The sequence below is a fragment of the Amphiura filiformis genome, chromosome 7 (genome assembly GCF_039555335.1).
Source record: "Amphiura filiformis chromosome 7, Afil_fr2py, whole genome shotgun sequence".
Classification (NCBI taxonomy): Eukaryota; Metazoa; Echinodermata; class Ophiuroidea; order Amphilepidida; family Amphiuridae; genus Amphiura; species Amphiura filiformis.
In genome coordinates, this window is record NC_092634.1 from 60,498,296 (window position 1) to 60,515,037 (window position 16,742).

At 37.2% G+C, this 16,742-nt stretch overlaps 1 protein-coding gene across 3 annotated transcripts in view; it reads left to right on the plus strand.

Annotated features, from left to right (window-relative positions):
* LOC140157417 (biotin--protein ligase-like) overlaps window positions 1–16,742 on the plus strand; it is a 110,053-nt gene that overhangs the window by 22,816 nt on the left and 70,495 nt on the right. The window contains exon 2 of one of the 3 annotated variants that reach the window (XM_072180605.1): window positions 4,460–4,657. In XM_072180605.1, coding sequence (XP_072036706.1) covers window positions 4,566–4,657 — 92 coding nt within the window. In that variant the 5' untranslated portion in view covers window positions 4,460–4,565. Of the gene's footprint in view, window positions 1–4,459; window positions 4,658–16,452; window positions 16,540–16,742 lie in introns of those variants that run through there. The other 2 variants (XM_072180606.1, XM_072180607.1) reach the window with 2 other exon arrangements.

Genomic DNA, 16,742 nt, shown 5'->3' on the forward strand with positions numbered 1-16,742 from the left:
ATTGTCCCCTTTTAATTTCGAGCCAAACAAATGAGGTAAAACAAAGAATTTGCTGTTTCATTCCAGCGCCTATAATGTGTGTCATTAGCTCGCCGAGACGCCAGTCGCATTATTATTGAGCGGAGCTTCACGCAGCTGGGACGTTTAAATAAGACGAATAGCGATGCACACAGTTTATACATCACTGATTCATGTATGACATGTGTCGTCCATCACTCAATCGGTGGACTCAGAATAAAGCCTTATAAAAACTTAAATTTTACTGTAATTAAAGCACTTCAGGCTTTCACCAGGTCTTTCACATGATATTTTAGTACACCATTGGGTTTTACCATGTAAAAAGTAGAAATTCTAGAAAAATTGAATTAATCACTGTGGAGCAAATCACATAATATGGCTTTGAAGGAGAACCAATGATGATGCCTTTAACATGAAATGTGAAGAAAATTGACTTCAACTGAAAGGTCCTGTACAAACCAAATTAGGATTTTGCAAGATCCCCTTTGACAGACATTAGAAATGCCTGCGCAATAGATGGAACAACCCAAACTAAGAGAATGAAGGATGGGTTTGCAAAATGTAAAGGTCTGAATCCTGAAAAAAATAGTTTCAAGGTTTGAGCCATGCTGAACTCAAACATGCACTCAAAAATGTGGAACCCCAGGTGTTATTATACTGCATGAACTTCCAACTGAACTTCCCAAAGGTTCGGAGTCCTCTACACATTCATGCATTATACATTGTACACAATGAGTTTGTTTGGCAGTGTCTTTAGGAGTCAACAGATGGATACACCATGCTACAGATTTATAATTATCCTGTTCATCAGATGTGTGACATTTTGATCTGCAGTTTCATAAGACTAATTTTGTAAAGATATCTGATGATTGCTTTATGATCATTGGGGTGTGTGTTTATGTTGTACTCAAGATCCATTAAAATACAACACTAATTCTATTCAAGATTAAAAAAATATAGTATCTTGTTTTGCCAAATAAAATATAGCTAAATCATCTATCATCCAGGATTTGTCCATATCTGTCCTACGAAATTGTTGAATAGAGCACTTTTGACTGCATGGTCATTGGTGGCCAGAGGTTTCTTTTTTAAAAGCATGTTATTTTTAAAGTATATTCAATTTTTTATAACCTTTCAATTGTGAATTTTGCCTATGATTAATGAAGGGGTATAACACATTACTCAGGTGGTATAATTTTGGAAGAAATTTTTTTTTTACTGAATTGTTGACTTTTTTTTTTTTTTTTTTGCCCAGGGTGCTTGAGAATACAATTTTTCTTTCCATAAGTTAACTATACTTTCTCACCTCAATATACCCATCTCTAGCAATTTGTTTTTAGCGACATTAAGGGGGTACTACACCCCTCGATAAATTTGTGTCTATTTTTGCATTTTTCTCAAAAACTAATAACACACTGGTAACAAAAGTTAGGTATATTATAGGGGCAAGGAATCAAATTACTACACTGGAATTTCAGTGACCCAAGACAAGCAGTTCGTTATTTATGATAAGAAATAAGGTACCGCTAGGATGTACCTCATTTCCTAATTCCTATCTTATATACTGAACCGCTTGTCTTGAGTCACTGAAACTTCAGTGTAGTAATTAGATTCCTTGCCCCAATAATATACATAACTTTTGTTACCAGTGTGTTAATATGTTTTGAGAAAAGTGTAAAAATAGTCACAAATTTACCACAGGGACGTAGTACCCCCTTAAGAAATTAATGATTCAATGCTTTATGAAGGTAAATTTAGACCCACCCTGGTAGACCCATCACCCCCAGATGAAAATCTTGCGTATTCCTATATATTGAATCATGGAATAACAACAGATGTGTTTTCAATACTTTGTATTTGAAGGGGTACGATAGTGCATTTAAAAGAAAACCTTGAATAGGTCTAAAGAAAAATTGTTTGATTGGCATAACATAAAAAAACATTAGGGTAGGTTGGTCAGCATTTTTTTTTATTATTATAATTTTTTTACACACACATTTTAAGCTGTAAATTGCGTATGACAAAGGCCTTGGAACTTTTTCTTTTCTCTTTTTTTTTAATTTTAATTTTTTTTAAATTTTTACAATTTTTTTTGCAAAAAAATAAGAAAAAAAGTCTTTGGTCAGGCCTGTTTTTAGGGTAGGTCGGGTTACGCCAATCAAACAATTTTTTTAGGCCTTATGGCCTAGGCCTATACTGATAGGAGACTATGGATTTCAACTGGAATAGCACATATTGCTTCAGAATACTAGTGCTATCAGCATGATCAGTCAGTCATCTAAATTACTTCCAAGAATTTAACATGTTTAAGACATCAGTGATGTCAATTACCTGGACATGAGACAACATTCATTGGCACATCTTGTCTGGTATGTGCTGACAGTTGAATGACTGTCTATGTTTATCCAATCCAAGTTCATCATGTTCATCATACCAATTCATGTTTATAGCCCTGGTATACTCGCATGTTAGTTTTTTTATCTACATCTATCTGGACTTGAACTAGATTAAGTCATATATGAGGTTGTGTTGGGGGTGCATCTGCCTTCCTAGACTTGGCTTTACAGCCCCCCCCAACATACACACATACATTTAAAACTTGTGGAAAATTCTACCATTTTGTTTAATATAAATTTTCCAATCACCCCAAAAAATAAATTTCGGAAGAGGTCAACCTTCCCCCAGGATCCTGCCACTGATCAGGCTCAATCATGCTCTCATCTTGATATTTATGTGACCATCCACCACAAAGGGGCCACAATTAATGTCTGCAGAGCAAGTTCTAAGATTTGGTCCATTGAAAATCTTTAAAAATAATAGAAAACAAAGAATTTCCTCGGTGCAACCTGCTAGACTTGAGTTCAGTCCTCGTGAACAGAGTTTAGGGTTCGGGTTTAGGTAGGGCAGTCTTGTAATATGACTAGTAGAGTTGCACCCTATTCCGTAATCGCTCCAATTTCCCATTGATTTTGTACTCCCTTTCAATCAAGCGAAAGGGACGCATAATATAATGTATCATTGTAAACAGTGCTGCCATTTTGGTTAACCTGCTACACAAATTTCAGCTTGTATAGCAATTTGCAAACAACTTACATTGTAAACATGCTTAGTTAAAAAAGTTCATTTTGGCACTTGCATGAGCAGCCAGGCAATTCTGCAAAGGCAAGGCAATCACATGCTAAAGAATACATCCAAAGCTCCACATTTCGGTGCCTGCGGTTAAGTATCATAATAACATCGCCTAAATAATGTTTTCACTAAAAATTGCTGTGCAAAATCAAAAGTAAACCGAACCCTGATTATAAAGCTTATTTTGAGGAGAATTTGCCTGTTCAATATTTTTACAATGCCAAGATTATAGCCAGTGTTGTGGTGAACAGTCACATACCAACTATGTTTTTACGTGGCCTACCAATATGATTCAGTCTGGTTCAAAGATATTAGTGTACTGTAGGGTGTAGACAAATTAAATCTTGAACTGTAATATTAATTTATAAGTAGTACATCTCTTCCATCCATACATGTGTAAATGTCGTCATCATGTATTACCATTGATAACATCTAATCCGGTCTTGTCATATCTAGTAGAACCATGATACATCATAAGTTGTGTTCACATTTTGAATTGCACCTGGCATGAACTTACACTACCGTGTGTCCACATCTAGCCTACTCCTATAGCATTACGCCGACCAGTTCTTCAAAGCATTTTCATTTCTGGTCAGCGTGAACATCGGCTACCACTTCCTATATTTCTGTGACCTTTTTCAACCATGCAAAATGTAATTTCTTAGTTCCGACCTAAAAATGGTAAAACTTACACCGGGTGCCAGGCGTATGTATAATGTAGCAGCATTCACATTGCAACATGTACACCTGGCAGAGGTTACACATAGCTCGCTACTCCTGACTCCTGACTTTTTTCAGGAGTAAATTGTCGGACGTATGTCTGGCGGCAATTACACTGACCATCGTTCACACTGCCACTACTCTTGGCAACGCCAACCGCTACTCCTAGCAACTTGTGCTGACCTATTCCGCCGGGCGTACGTCTGATAGTGCGAACACAGCTACTGCAGTATATCATCAAGTTGTCAAATGTAAATTTGGAAGCAGCTTGCTATGTGTTGCAAATTGATTCCTAGTTGAAATATAAGCTATTCCATTTAAAATTTATCCACACTATCACTGTGGAAGATTTTGGAAATGTCTTCCACAGATGGTGTATGAATTTCAAATGGAATTAGTGCAATTAACTTACTCTATTTGAAACTTCCCTTCCCTCTGTGCAATATTCAGGTTGAATGTTTTTCAGAAGGTGTATGAAATGCAAATGGAGCTGCTGTGTTCATTCCATTTGAAATTCATACCCCTCACACTACTAGTAAGCTATCTTTACCAAAGGGTTAATAATTATGTTGATTTTTCTGTCATTTTACAGTCATTCTCCAAACACATATGGTCATAGCAGTAACCCCTCCAGTGCTGGTCCACGAGGTCAACGACGCCAGTTCTCCTCATCTTTTGATGATACAGATGAGATAGGGATGGAGATTGATGAGACGTTGATATCAATACAAGAGGAACCATTAGAGGGCGCTGCTGCTTATGCCGATGCTGAAGATGAAGTACAATTCAGGTATTGACATAGACCCCATGGATTCAAATAAGGGAATTGCTTGATTTCACTTGAGGAAGTTTGACAATGTGAACGCATGTCTATTCGTATAAGAATGCTGAATTGGTTCATTGGATTAAGTGATTGCTTCGAAGCCGCCAGTGGCATGCTTCCCCCACCAGCTTGAAATATCAGGACAAAATGGACCAAAATTTGCAATGATTTTCCTTTGGCTTGTTTCAGTCCAAAATTATTTTAAAACCACATTGTGGTTCATTTGAGCATTAAATTGCAAATTTTCCCGTGCTTCGCGTGCATGGGTCCCAGTAAAAGTCGTTGAGACAAGTTTTGCTCAGTAATGTAGATCGATAACCACTATTTCAAATATTTGTAAATTAAAAGAAAAAAAAACTAAAAGTTTTTTAAACAAACTACCCTAAAAATTTGTTCTTGTTCAAGCAACTGTTTAACCTTAACATGCCTAAATGCCACAAAATACCATAATGATAACCACGGCGCATGCATGAATCCTACGCGATGCAATGACGCAATCAGCCTAAGTGCTATATGCTCAGAGAATCGCTGGACGAGACAACGCAACCAGTATGGCTACCGGCCTGTGATCGTGTGCTTGGCTTGCGAGGGGTCTTCAGGTTCGAATCCTGGGGGTACCAAGTGACTTCTTTGTTCTTCTCTCCCTTTTCGTTCCTTCTTTAACTTCCGATAGCATAAGGTAGTATCCGGTGTTAGGGTTAATAGGCAATATGCTTATTATGCTTAACGTAAATAAGAGGACCTAATTTAATGTTTTACAAACCTCTCTTTCATTTGATACCCAATTTGTGATTGTTGCACATTGTAGTTAAGTTCTGAGCATTTTTTCATGTTTTGGGTCATGTCCCCGTTTGCTTGGAAATGCCGTGTTTCAATTGTATGGACACTGTGCAGTTTTGTTGTCTGGTATTTATTGCATCTGAGGCAATGTTTTCAAAGAATACAAGTGCTGTGTTGGAATGTCATGTCTGTTTGCAGCTGATGCTGATATGATGATTAAAACTTTCCTCTAAAATGAGATACTTGAATTCTGCGGAATAGAATGCGTTAATGGCCTAGGTGGATGGATAGTCTACACACAGATGTCAACTGTGCCATGCTGTTTCAAAGAAATAAAATTTAGTTGCTATAATTAATCATGCTAATATAGCTGCGTGTTCTGATGATTAAAACTTTCCTCCAATTGAGTTACTTGAATTCCATGAAATAGAATGCACTAACATGGGTGGAGATAGCCTATAGCTTTTTGTCATAGATACCAACTGTGTCATGCTGTTTCAAAGAAATGACATTTTTAAGTTGCTATAATTAATGCTAATATATAACTCAGTGTTCTGATTATTAAAACTTTCCTCCAATTGAGATACTTATATTCCATTAAGTAGAATGCACTTATAGCCTGGGTAGATAGCCTAGGCCTAAAAAAATTGTTTGATTGGCGTAACCCGACCGACCCTAAATATAGGCCCGACCCTCCCGCAATCATTTTTGGCCCGCAATCTTTTTTTTTTTTATGAAGTTTTTATTTTTGTGCTTTTTACAGTTAAATAATAATTTCAGAAGGACTTTCATTATGAGCCTGCTAAATATTTTTGACCCTTGAGATTTAATGTTTAGCTGTTTGAAACTGACTATAAAATTCCCTGGACTATTAAGAACGGAGGACGGGTTGGTGCAGCAGTCTTCTCACTCGCTTCTCATCACTGAGGCCTGGGTTCAATTCCCCGCATTACCACATGTGAGTTTGGTTCCCGATTTATGCTCTTGCAGGTTATTCTCCAGGTGCTCCCAGGTTTCCTTCTAAAATCGGACCTGCATGGCTCGAACAAGTGGGGAATTTGGGAAGCTCATTCCCAGGAAATGTTGATGTTTGGAGGGAAATTCTGGTATTTGGAGGGAAATAATGTATTTTTTGTATGTTAGCTTGCTTCCCGGGAAATTAACATTTTTTCGACCCCTATGGACCTCTTTCCATATCCCAGTTCAGTTATATTTGTTTGGCATAATACATGGCATCCCTTTAATTTAGTAGCTTCTGAGCACTATGAGTTTTGCCTGGTTATGGCCGAATGCTATAAATAAATAAATTTAAAGGGAGTCTCTGGCAATCATGACATTATGCCTTATATGTTAGAAAAATAATTATTAAGAACAAATCACTTGGTTTTATAAAACAAACTCATTCTGAAAATGATAGGGTGGGTTATAGCTTTTCAGTATATAAAGGGTGTTTTCATGAAAAGCGTGGGTTAGATATAAAAAACAAACAAAAAACTCCTTCCCCTCCCCTCTCCCCTTCACCCTTTTCTTCCTCTCACTCTCTCTGAGTCGCTGATTACCAATTAACAGAATGAGGTTTGGCCCCAACCCTAACTGTAACCCTAACCATAAGTCTAACCCTAAGTACCTACATTTTTGGTAACCCTAACTCTAACCTTAACCTGTCTGACCCTAACCCTAACTACATTGCGGTGATTGGAAATCGCTGTTTTAGTTTACCTCTCGCAGACTGGGCTTATTCGTAAGTGATCCCAAGCCAGTTGTGCAATCTTACTATAAGATAATATTAATCACATTTTTGTTTGGATTAAATTGCCCGTTAGTTTGAAGGCGCATTTATAAATCCTGGACGGGCCTCTCACTGACCTTTACTGTGTTCAATGGCAACATATATCCAGCTTGTCCAATGTCCAGATATCAAAGGGGAAAGTTTATGTATATTTTATACATCACAGAAAACAGCCGAGTATCTTGGAGAGGATACTTCAATGAGTAGATTGGAAAACATTTTAAGCTCAATTTAAAATCTTGCTGTATTTACAAACTATACAAATTAATCACCGTTTGAAGCTACAGAAATAAGACAGTTTTGAATACTATTACTACTGGCACTGAACAGTCAGATAGTCAATGTAACAGAGTGTATTCTACTAACTCGCAACAATATAAAAAAAACACATGGGGGATGGGGCTTTTCAATGATTGCTGTATATTCTCTAAGAAATGCCCTGGGGCGTTGTATTTTGGGTCCACTTTCAAATTCTCAGTGGCAAACCTCATTAGACATGTGATCTGTCTGAAAAAGTTCCAATTAGCATGACTTGTCTAATTAACAAGAATCCATTGTCAGTACTCCAATATTAATTTCTACAATGCCCTAATGGTAATTATCAATGTCCTCCTCCTGCAAGAATACAAGAGTTCAGGTAAAGACTTGTTTTAAACCATGCCTGGGGATGATGAATTTAGAAATGGTGCCTGGAGTTAATGATTAGATCAGGTTTGCTCAAACTTTTGACAAGAACTTTTAAGGGAAGTGCTGACTATACGAGTTGGTATCAAAAAAGTTTTAGAAATCGCCCAGAAGTGAAAGAGCTATATCAATGAAATTTTGTCAGTGCAATCACTGGTCCTTATGTACACTATGGTGCAAAAATGGTCTCATAAGTATGTTTACTTTTTTTTACAGGCGACGCTAGATGCTAATAACCTACTGCCCCAGTTACTGCGCATAAACTGCAAGATTGAGAAAATTGAGGCAAGCAGCGTTATTAAGATCCTGCATTTGAAGGGTTGCAGTGCCTAGAAAATCGATGATGAAATGAAAGTTATCTTCGGTGGTGATTGTGATATTGTCACTGTTGCTTTTTGGAAAATGAATTTTATTTCATCACAGATTTTTGGGCACTGTAACCCTTAAAATGGAACTTAATCATGCTACATGCCTCAATTTTCTCCATTTTGCTGGTTATGCGGTTAGGCAGGTACTGACATCTAGCGCCTGTAAAAAAAGTAAACATTCTTATGAGACCATTTTTGCATCATAGTGTACATAAGGACCAGTGATTGCACTGACAAAATTTCATTGATATAGCTCTTTCACTTCTGGGCGATTTCTAAAACTTTTTGATACCCCCTCGTACATCTGATTTGCTTGAAGAAGTTCCAATTAACATGTTTTGCCTAATTAACAAGACTCCATCATCAGTACTTCAATATTTATTTATGCAATGCACTAAGGCCCTACAGTGCAATATTATGAGCTGGGGGGGGGTAAAATTTCCAACAGTGTGCCAAAAATTGTTTGCCCCATCCTCGCGACCTGTCAAATATCTTTGCCCCCACCCCCTTTGCACATGACAATTTTTGAGATCCCAATTTCAATTTGCAAATTTGCAAACTTAAAGCTTAAATAGTCTAGCACGAGCAGGAAAATTTGAATGAGCGTTTCAGTATTGTTTTCCAAAGCCTTTTTAAAGTGATTTATTTTTAAGAAAGTGCCAAAAATTGCTTACCCTCCCCCTTTGGCATGCCTAACAATTCTTGCCCCCCCCCCCCTCATTTTACTCCTACCCCCAAGGCTCAAGGGGCTTTTAATGATTGCACAGTCTGTAAATGGTAATAACATCTACCTCTTAGAGTTCAGGTATAAAGACTGCTGTTAATAAAAATTCCCTTTAAAAGGGAAGGCCAGCCTCAATGCAGAAGAGGTCTTGTAAATAGTTTGGGTCACCGTGAAAGGCATTTTTAGGATCACGCTTACATCCATGTTACATGACAGTTCACCAAACCATCAATGGTGAGAACATGCACACTGAAACAGCAAAAACATTAACTCCTATAACTCCTGTCAACTCTTTAATTCATTACTCCAAATTGTTCTGTATTTTTGTCTTTACTGCTTTTTACCCATGCTTATTATTAAAATCAAAAAATACACTGCAGTTGTTAGTTAATTCGCTATGTAAACTCAACTTACATGCACATTTTATTTTAAAATGATTTTATATTATTTCGCAATGTATGGTTTACTATAAAGTAGATAGTGGCAAGCACATGATAAAGGACTGATCATTCACTACAATCTTCACTTTTAAACTGTATTTTTTGAATGTGTTGATTGTTAGTCTGAAACTTCTGCAAAGCTATGGACATGGCATCTTACCTACTCCATTCTGTAATAGTCTGCACTATGTGTTTTCTCAGTCTTCAATCATTTTGTTGAATGTAATTTTATGAATCAAATAAAAAGATAGAAAGTGGCCTCACTTTAGTTATGTGTCATTTTACAGTATTTATAATTTATAAAGTAAGGCAATGATTTAGTTATTTTCTATAAGTGCATGTCAAAATATGGGATATATTGTTCAATGTTATAGCTAGCCCCTAAAAACTTTATTTTCCATCGGATTTTCCCATTGAAAAGACAAAACTGATGTTAAAGATAGCAATAATATCATCAATAACATTTTGAGTCAATTTTATCCATAAAACGATACAGGATAGGATAGATAATTACTTTGACTTCAATGTGGTCCATATAATGAAGATTTTGATTCTACAACATTATTAGATCTGTTATCAACATATCAAATATGCACTCACAGGCAACCAAACATCATGCTATGCTCAGTAGTCCACTGATATGACCTTGTTCCAGTGATCATTCCCCACTAATTACTAATTGTTGACCATGTCATTTTTTTGATATGCTGATTGCTGAACAAGTTTATGTTTATATGTGTAGGCCTAACCTATGATAAATTTTTAAGTCATAATTAATTCAAACATAACTTTGGCATTACTCAATCGTTTTTCGTTGAAACGGCAAAACATACTTTCTTTTCCTTGCAAATCGAATTAGCAGACATCAAAAACATTTCCACCACAAGAAGTAAGAAAAATAATTCATACCAATAGAAGAAGGCTATAATCTTAGCTCTTCTTTAGTGTACACAAATCCCATCTCAGAATTAGATACCAGCCCTATGGGCTGGCGAAAACCATGCCTGGGGATGAGGAGTTTAGATCAGATTTGCGAAAACTTTTGACACTTCACACGGTGGATTTCCCTTAGTGTGGACGAGCCTCATTTTTGGCTCAATAAAGAGATGCTCATTAGCTGAGAATGCTCACTACTGAGAATCATTTAGGAATTTTAATTAGCTTTGTGTTGTCCCTTTTGTTTGACAATTGATTGAAAACATCTTTGAGTAAAACTTGACAAAAGCCTATGTGCAAATTTTTACTAGCAGTGAATTTTGAGTTTCATAAAATGAACGAATACATTTTCCAAAATATTTAAAAAGTACATTTTGCTATCCTGAACTTTTTGTAAGATTTTGCACATCTAACTTGATCTATAGGTTTTAATGCTGTATCTGGAAAAGTAAGTTTTTCTGATAATGTAATTTAATTATAAATATATTTTGCAAAACGCATGTGGATGAAAGCATCTGGTATTATTTGAGTTAGAAAAAGTTTCAAAATGGCAGTTGATTATTTAAGGGTAGCCCTATTTTAGCATCAGGGACTGGTCAGTAAATTCATTAAAGCCAGGGGGTGGCAGAATTTAGTTATTTTATCATAAAAGGGAACATGACGAATTGGATTAAATATAAATAATGAAAGATCATTGTAACAATGTAGGACACGTTCATAGTCACTTGAAATGTTCACAAAGTTATGCTCTGCAGAATACAAATCAACAAGTACATACCCTGCAGTCGCGTGTTTACCAACTCGTTATGATCACAGGGGTTAAACGATTTGATTCCCAACAATACACCATCCGTTATGCAGAAGACTTGGTACATTAAATGTATTGTATCGCTTCATGCTCAGGAATTTGTTGGTCCTACAAAGGGATCACATAAGGTATGTGTTCAGACAGGCAATAAACAATCAAAGGTTTTGAACCTCTCAACCTGTAAGTCACTTTGAGTTGTGTCCACACAGTGCTTTTGACTCATCCCGGGGGCACTTCAATATGAAATAGATATAGGTGTAGGGCTGATACTTTCACAGTAAGGGGCATTCGGTGAGAGCAAAATATAAAAAATATGGGGTCATTGGGTGAGAGCATGATTTTTGGCATTACATTGTAGGTGAGAGCAAAATGTACAAAATATGGGGTCATTGGGTGAGAGACGAACCGTTTGGATCTGGGGCATTGGGTGAGAATACATGACCTTTTTTAAAATGGGGTCTTTGGGTGAGAGCCAAAAGAAGCCTCAAAAATTGAATTACTAGTTCTAAATGAAGTAACAAAAGCAGTGATAGATTACCATGATGACTTGTTCCTGTTCAAATGGAAATATAAGGGTCTTTAGGTGACAGATCGAAAGCGAAAATAATGGGTCTTTAGGTGACAGAGCATGTGATCATAAAAAATATGGGGTCTTTTTTGTGACAGCCCTACATACGCGTCACCTCCAAAGTGGGAGTACAACCCCCCCCGGACTCATGAGTATAGCACACAGCACAAAGCGACTGCAAGACCATGCATCCCTCATGATCCGATTGTACAATCATGCCAACCTACATACACACAAATCTGTTGGCCGGGTGACGGTCACACGTGTGGCTTGCTATCACTGTTCTGCTGGTTAGAACCGTTAAGAGTTCTGATCCTCTGAATGTCTGTCTCCCAGTGGACATGGTTATAGTCAGAAAGAGAGGGAGAGATAAAATTTAAAATGAAATTATGAAAAGATTTCATAAGTATTGCATAGTTTGCATTGCAGTGGCCAGTCATGCCCGTACTACAATGGGCTGTTGCAGTTGAAATCCATACACCCCCTATGGAAGAAATGACCTTAATTTCCTACACAGGGAGTGTAGATTTCAACTGGAGTCACCCATTCAGGTAACCCCATTTGAAATTCACACTCCCTGTGTGGAAGATTATCTCCTACACAGGGAGTGCAGATTTCAAATGGAGTCACCCATTCAGGTAACCCCATTTTAAATTCACACCCCCTGTGTGGAAGATTTAAGGTCATGTCTTCCATAGGGGGTGGAAGGATTTCAACTAGAATAGCCCAATTAACAATAATAATGTACACCTGTTTATTTTGATTTTGTATGCAAAATATTATCAATTTCTACCATTTTGCGCCAAAAATGATAAGATTTCCCCCAAAAATACCAAACTCATCTCAATAATCATTAGATCATTACTAGTCATGTTGATACCCAGTCAATTCAACATATTTTTCTCAATTATCTCATATTATGCTGCAAAATGTAGGAATTCTGAAATTTTTATGTAAAATCCAGAATTTTGCTTGTTGATACTCTATGGAGGGTTTTGACAATAATGTACAGTAAGCTGCACTATACATAATTTCACACTTAAGCAGTCAACCAAAACATATTGTTAATATTATCAAAGCCATTAACAAATATACTTTTGTTCTGTTTTGTATTGGTGCAAGGTACGTTAGTTGACTGTCAGGTACAATAGAAGGATAAATAGTCGCAGACAAAAATAGTGCAGGTTTTGCCAATCTGTAGTTTCCATGTGTGTTTATTTAAACAGATTCATCAGGTTCGTTGAATATTGTAGACATTGTGATTTCATTTGAACAAATCCAGTACTTTTATCACTATGGACCGTTTCACCTATCATAGTCGATAGGCATCATCAGAATGACCATTATTGATCCTAACTTTTGGCTTGATGTGTAGGGTGAGGGTGTATTTCAGTCATTAGAGGATCATAAGAAGTTAGACCCCCTCATCTCTGTTCATGACATTGGGTCTCTGTCTTCTATTCCAAATGGACTCTGATTTTGATGATAAACATAATTTCAAAGTGATGTTGGATCTTAAATCAGAGCCCTCGGAAGTTGGGTCAAGTCCATTGATTGTATAAAAGTCTAGTGATGTGAAGTGGGTCGCAAATCCTCTGATCAATGAAGGCTAGTGACTGACTTGTTATATAACTTCTATGACCATGCTGCAAGTTTTCTGATCGCCAAAGTTCAGTAACCGCCATCCAGCCAAGGATTCACATCTTTCACTGGTACACATCAGACAGGGTAGGTCATGGTTTAAACTTTTACGATTTACAACTTTATTGAAACTTTATTGAGCGACTCATCTTGACTCAAAAGTTGAACTACATGTAGATGGGGTGGGCCATGTGCTCAATTGGAGCCCAAATTACAGTCAAAGGATTTGGAGAAGAAATCACCCAATGCTGTGTATTACCACTTATTGGCTGATCGCACGGTCACAGGGCTGTGACACTCGTATTCAAACCCTGTATAAAAATTGAAGTCACTTTACGGCAACTTAATTGACACATCGGCAGTTTGAGTGACAGTTGCTAGGCTTTTTCAGTACACCTAGTAACGCCCTGGTAACGCTCAGGCACCTTAGCCTAAAATTTACAAGACGGTTCGCACAACAACGCTAGCGTATTTCTGCCACGGTGGAACAGACTTATCCTATATTCAATTGACAAGTTCGTATTTGATTGACAGTTGCTGGGCATTTTCAGTACACCAAATTTATCCAAGATGGCGCCCATCGACTGCCAATTTTTCGGACCCCTTCCAGCAAAAATACAGCTTATTTAGCCAGTCTCGTCATAGGATCCTCGATCAAAATATTTTCCTAGCATATTGAGCTAACTCCTCAGCTATTTGGTTTTTCACGATATGATTGTAATAGAAAGATTCGACCAAATGTTCGCCGTTTTTCGCCATTTAATTTTTTTGGAAACGATGACGTAAACATTGCATCATCTCTTCCACAGGTTATACACTCATACACGCATACAGGGGTACTATGCCATCACATGCATTATCGCGCATACTGAATGACTGACTTCATTTGCGCAAACGAGTGGCTTATCCTATAGTATATTAGTACTCGAGAATCCTTGACGGTCATCTCAAAACGAGGTTCCACCCGGCAAATGCTAGCTGCGTGTGCGTATGCCTGTCAAATGTGCGCCTTAACTGCCGCGTACGGCATATGCTTTGCAATTAAGTCCTTGTGTGTTGCTAGAAATGCACGAGAAATAAAATGCACTTTTTGCGCATGTGTTTGCAGGAGAACCTCATTTTGGTAGCAAGATGGCGGATAAGTGCGAATTGAGTATGGTTCCTTTTACATATAATCATAAATTAGGTGATGGGTTGATAAAGTGACCATAAAACTTCTGTGCAGTTAGGTAACACTTCCAGTTTGTTCACAAAAACATTTCATGTCATCTGTCACAGGTTAAAGGTCAAATGGGGTAAAATATGGTTAAATAAACCTTGTCTATGCTATGGTAGGAAGCCCAGTAGTTCAAGAACCACTTATTTTCATCGCAACACTCCCTGTGGCCGCTATGGGCAGGGAATTTAGTAGTTCACGAACCACCTTGTCTTGGTTATACTCGGCAACACTCCAATGGAACCAGGTTTTGTTCCATGTTTTTGCTAGTCTGACAATATCTTGGATTACTTATTTGTATGGAATTGGGCAAGTTTCATTTCCGGTTAATTGTGCAAATGGGACAACAAAATTTATTTTGATGTCATAATGTGTATTTTTCATATATGCATGTAAGGCAAATGCACCATGATCTAAATTTGCACAATGATTGCAGGCTATGTCAGTGAGACAGTGACTCAATTCAAGTTTTGGTAATTTGCCTCAAATGTTACAAAAACAAATCCTTTACTTAAATTTAGTCCATTTTCCACAAAAGGCCTGGGTTTACAAAAGGAGAATTACTACAAGGAGGATTTCTTGATACTTTTAGGATTTTTTTCTGGCTTGTTTTGGTATATATTTGTAAATGATTTGTGCGCGCTAGCCATAGCCTTCAACAAAAAAGTTTCGAAATATTTTCTCAAAATGTCAAGAGCCATCTTTGTCTTTTTATACGACACGGGCTATGTTAGCGCTTTAAAAAAACAAAGCAAAGGTGCCAAAATCTGAATTTTAATGATTTTTACAATCTTTCAGATGAGCAAATCACTGAATATGCCTTTAAAGGATTATGCGATGGACGTACAAGTATACTGTAAAAGTGAAAAATCGAGCGTTGCCAATTTTGAACAGTTTCCCTTGTTTTTAAATTTACGATTCTAATTTTCCTTATACATTGACCTACCTATAGTATATACACAACAGAAATATATCCATGCATTGTTATTTCGCGGTAGCAGCTTGGAATGTGAACAGCGCAAAAATAAATGCAGCACAAAAATTACCACTTTAACAGTATTTGGTTTAAAAACTAAAGAACTATGTCCTGACAGATGAGAATATTCCTATATTGCCTCACAAAGGATCTCATCTCCAACGGCATAGTTCAGTCATATCCATTTATCAAGCATACAATGTAGCTCAAAATGTTACCTCAAGTTGTGAGGTATGAGTTTTAGTACCCAACAAATCCAAAGTTCATTCTAATGATGTGTATTGGGTTGTTGGAACTGTACCTAAATAGATGAGCATTGCAAATGCATTGCAAGGAAAAGAGTGAGTCTGCAAAAGTAGTTCAAAAGTTCAGCACATGGGACCAGTAAAAAGCAAATTAAGGACACATGCTATCAGTGCAGTGTCAGTGGAATACAATGTGTGGTTATGTCTACAGATCGAGGCAGAAAACCCTAGCTATGCTGCCCTATAGACAATTTGACCATTTTCTGCATTCTATACTGTACATATGACACCTGGCAGCTATTGCAGATAGGCAGCTTTCTTTTACTACCCTCTTCATGATTATGAACTATGAAAAAGGAACTGCACTTTTTTTGTGGTCAACATGTGACTGTTACTGGTAGGATAGGTCATTGTAAAAATGGGTCAAAAAAGTAAATATTTGACTGTTTTTTTGTTGTGGCAGATGTTTAAGAGTTTATTTGAGACAAGTTCACTGCACATTTTTAGCAACTACATGTGTACCTATATGCAGGAATTGTGCATTTTACATTATTCATAAGGACTATACTTCACAAGTCTGTAAGTACATGTATGTGTATATGCAGGATTGTGCTTTGCAAGTACCTACCAGCATTTGAAGTAGGTTTGGATTCTGCTGCTGCATGACATGAGAGGTGAGAAGTTGATTGACTGAGATGATGGGGTTCATGCAGGCATTTGTTACATTATTTTAATGCCTACATGTGTTCCAATATATGTGATGTAGTGTTTCTACATGAGGTTTTTAGAGGGTTTAAATTTGTGACTTTGTGCCCTCTTCACGTCACTAGACCTTGATGGAATCAGTGGACTTGCCCCATCTTGCAAGGGTTCTGAT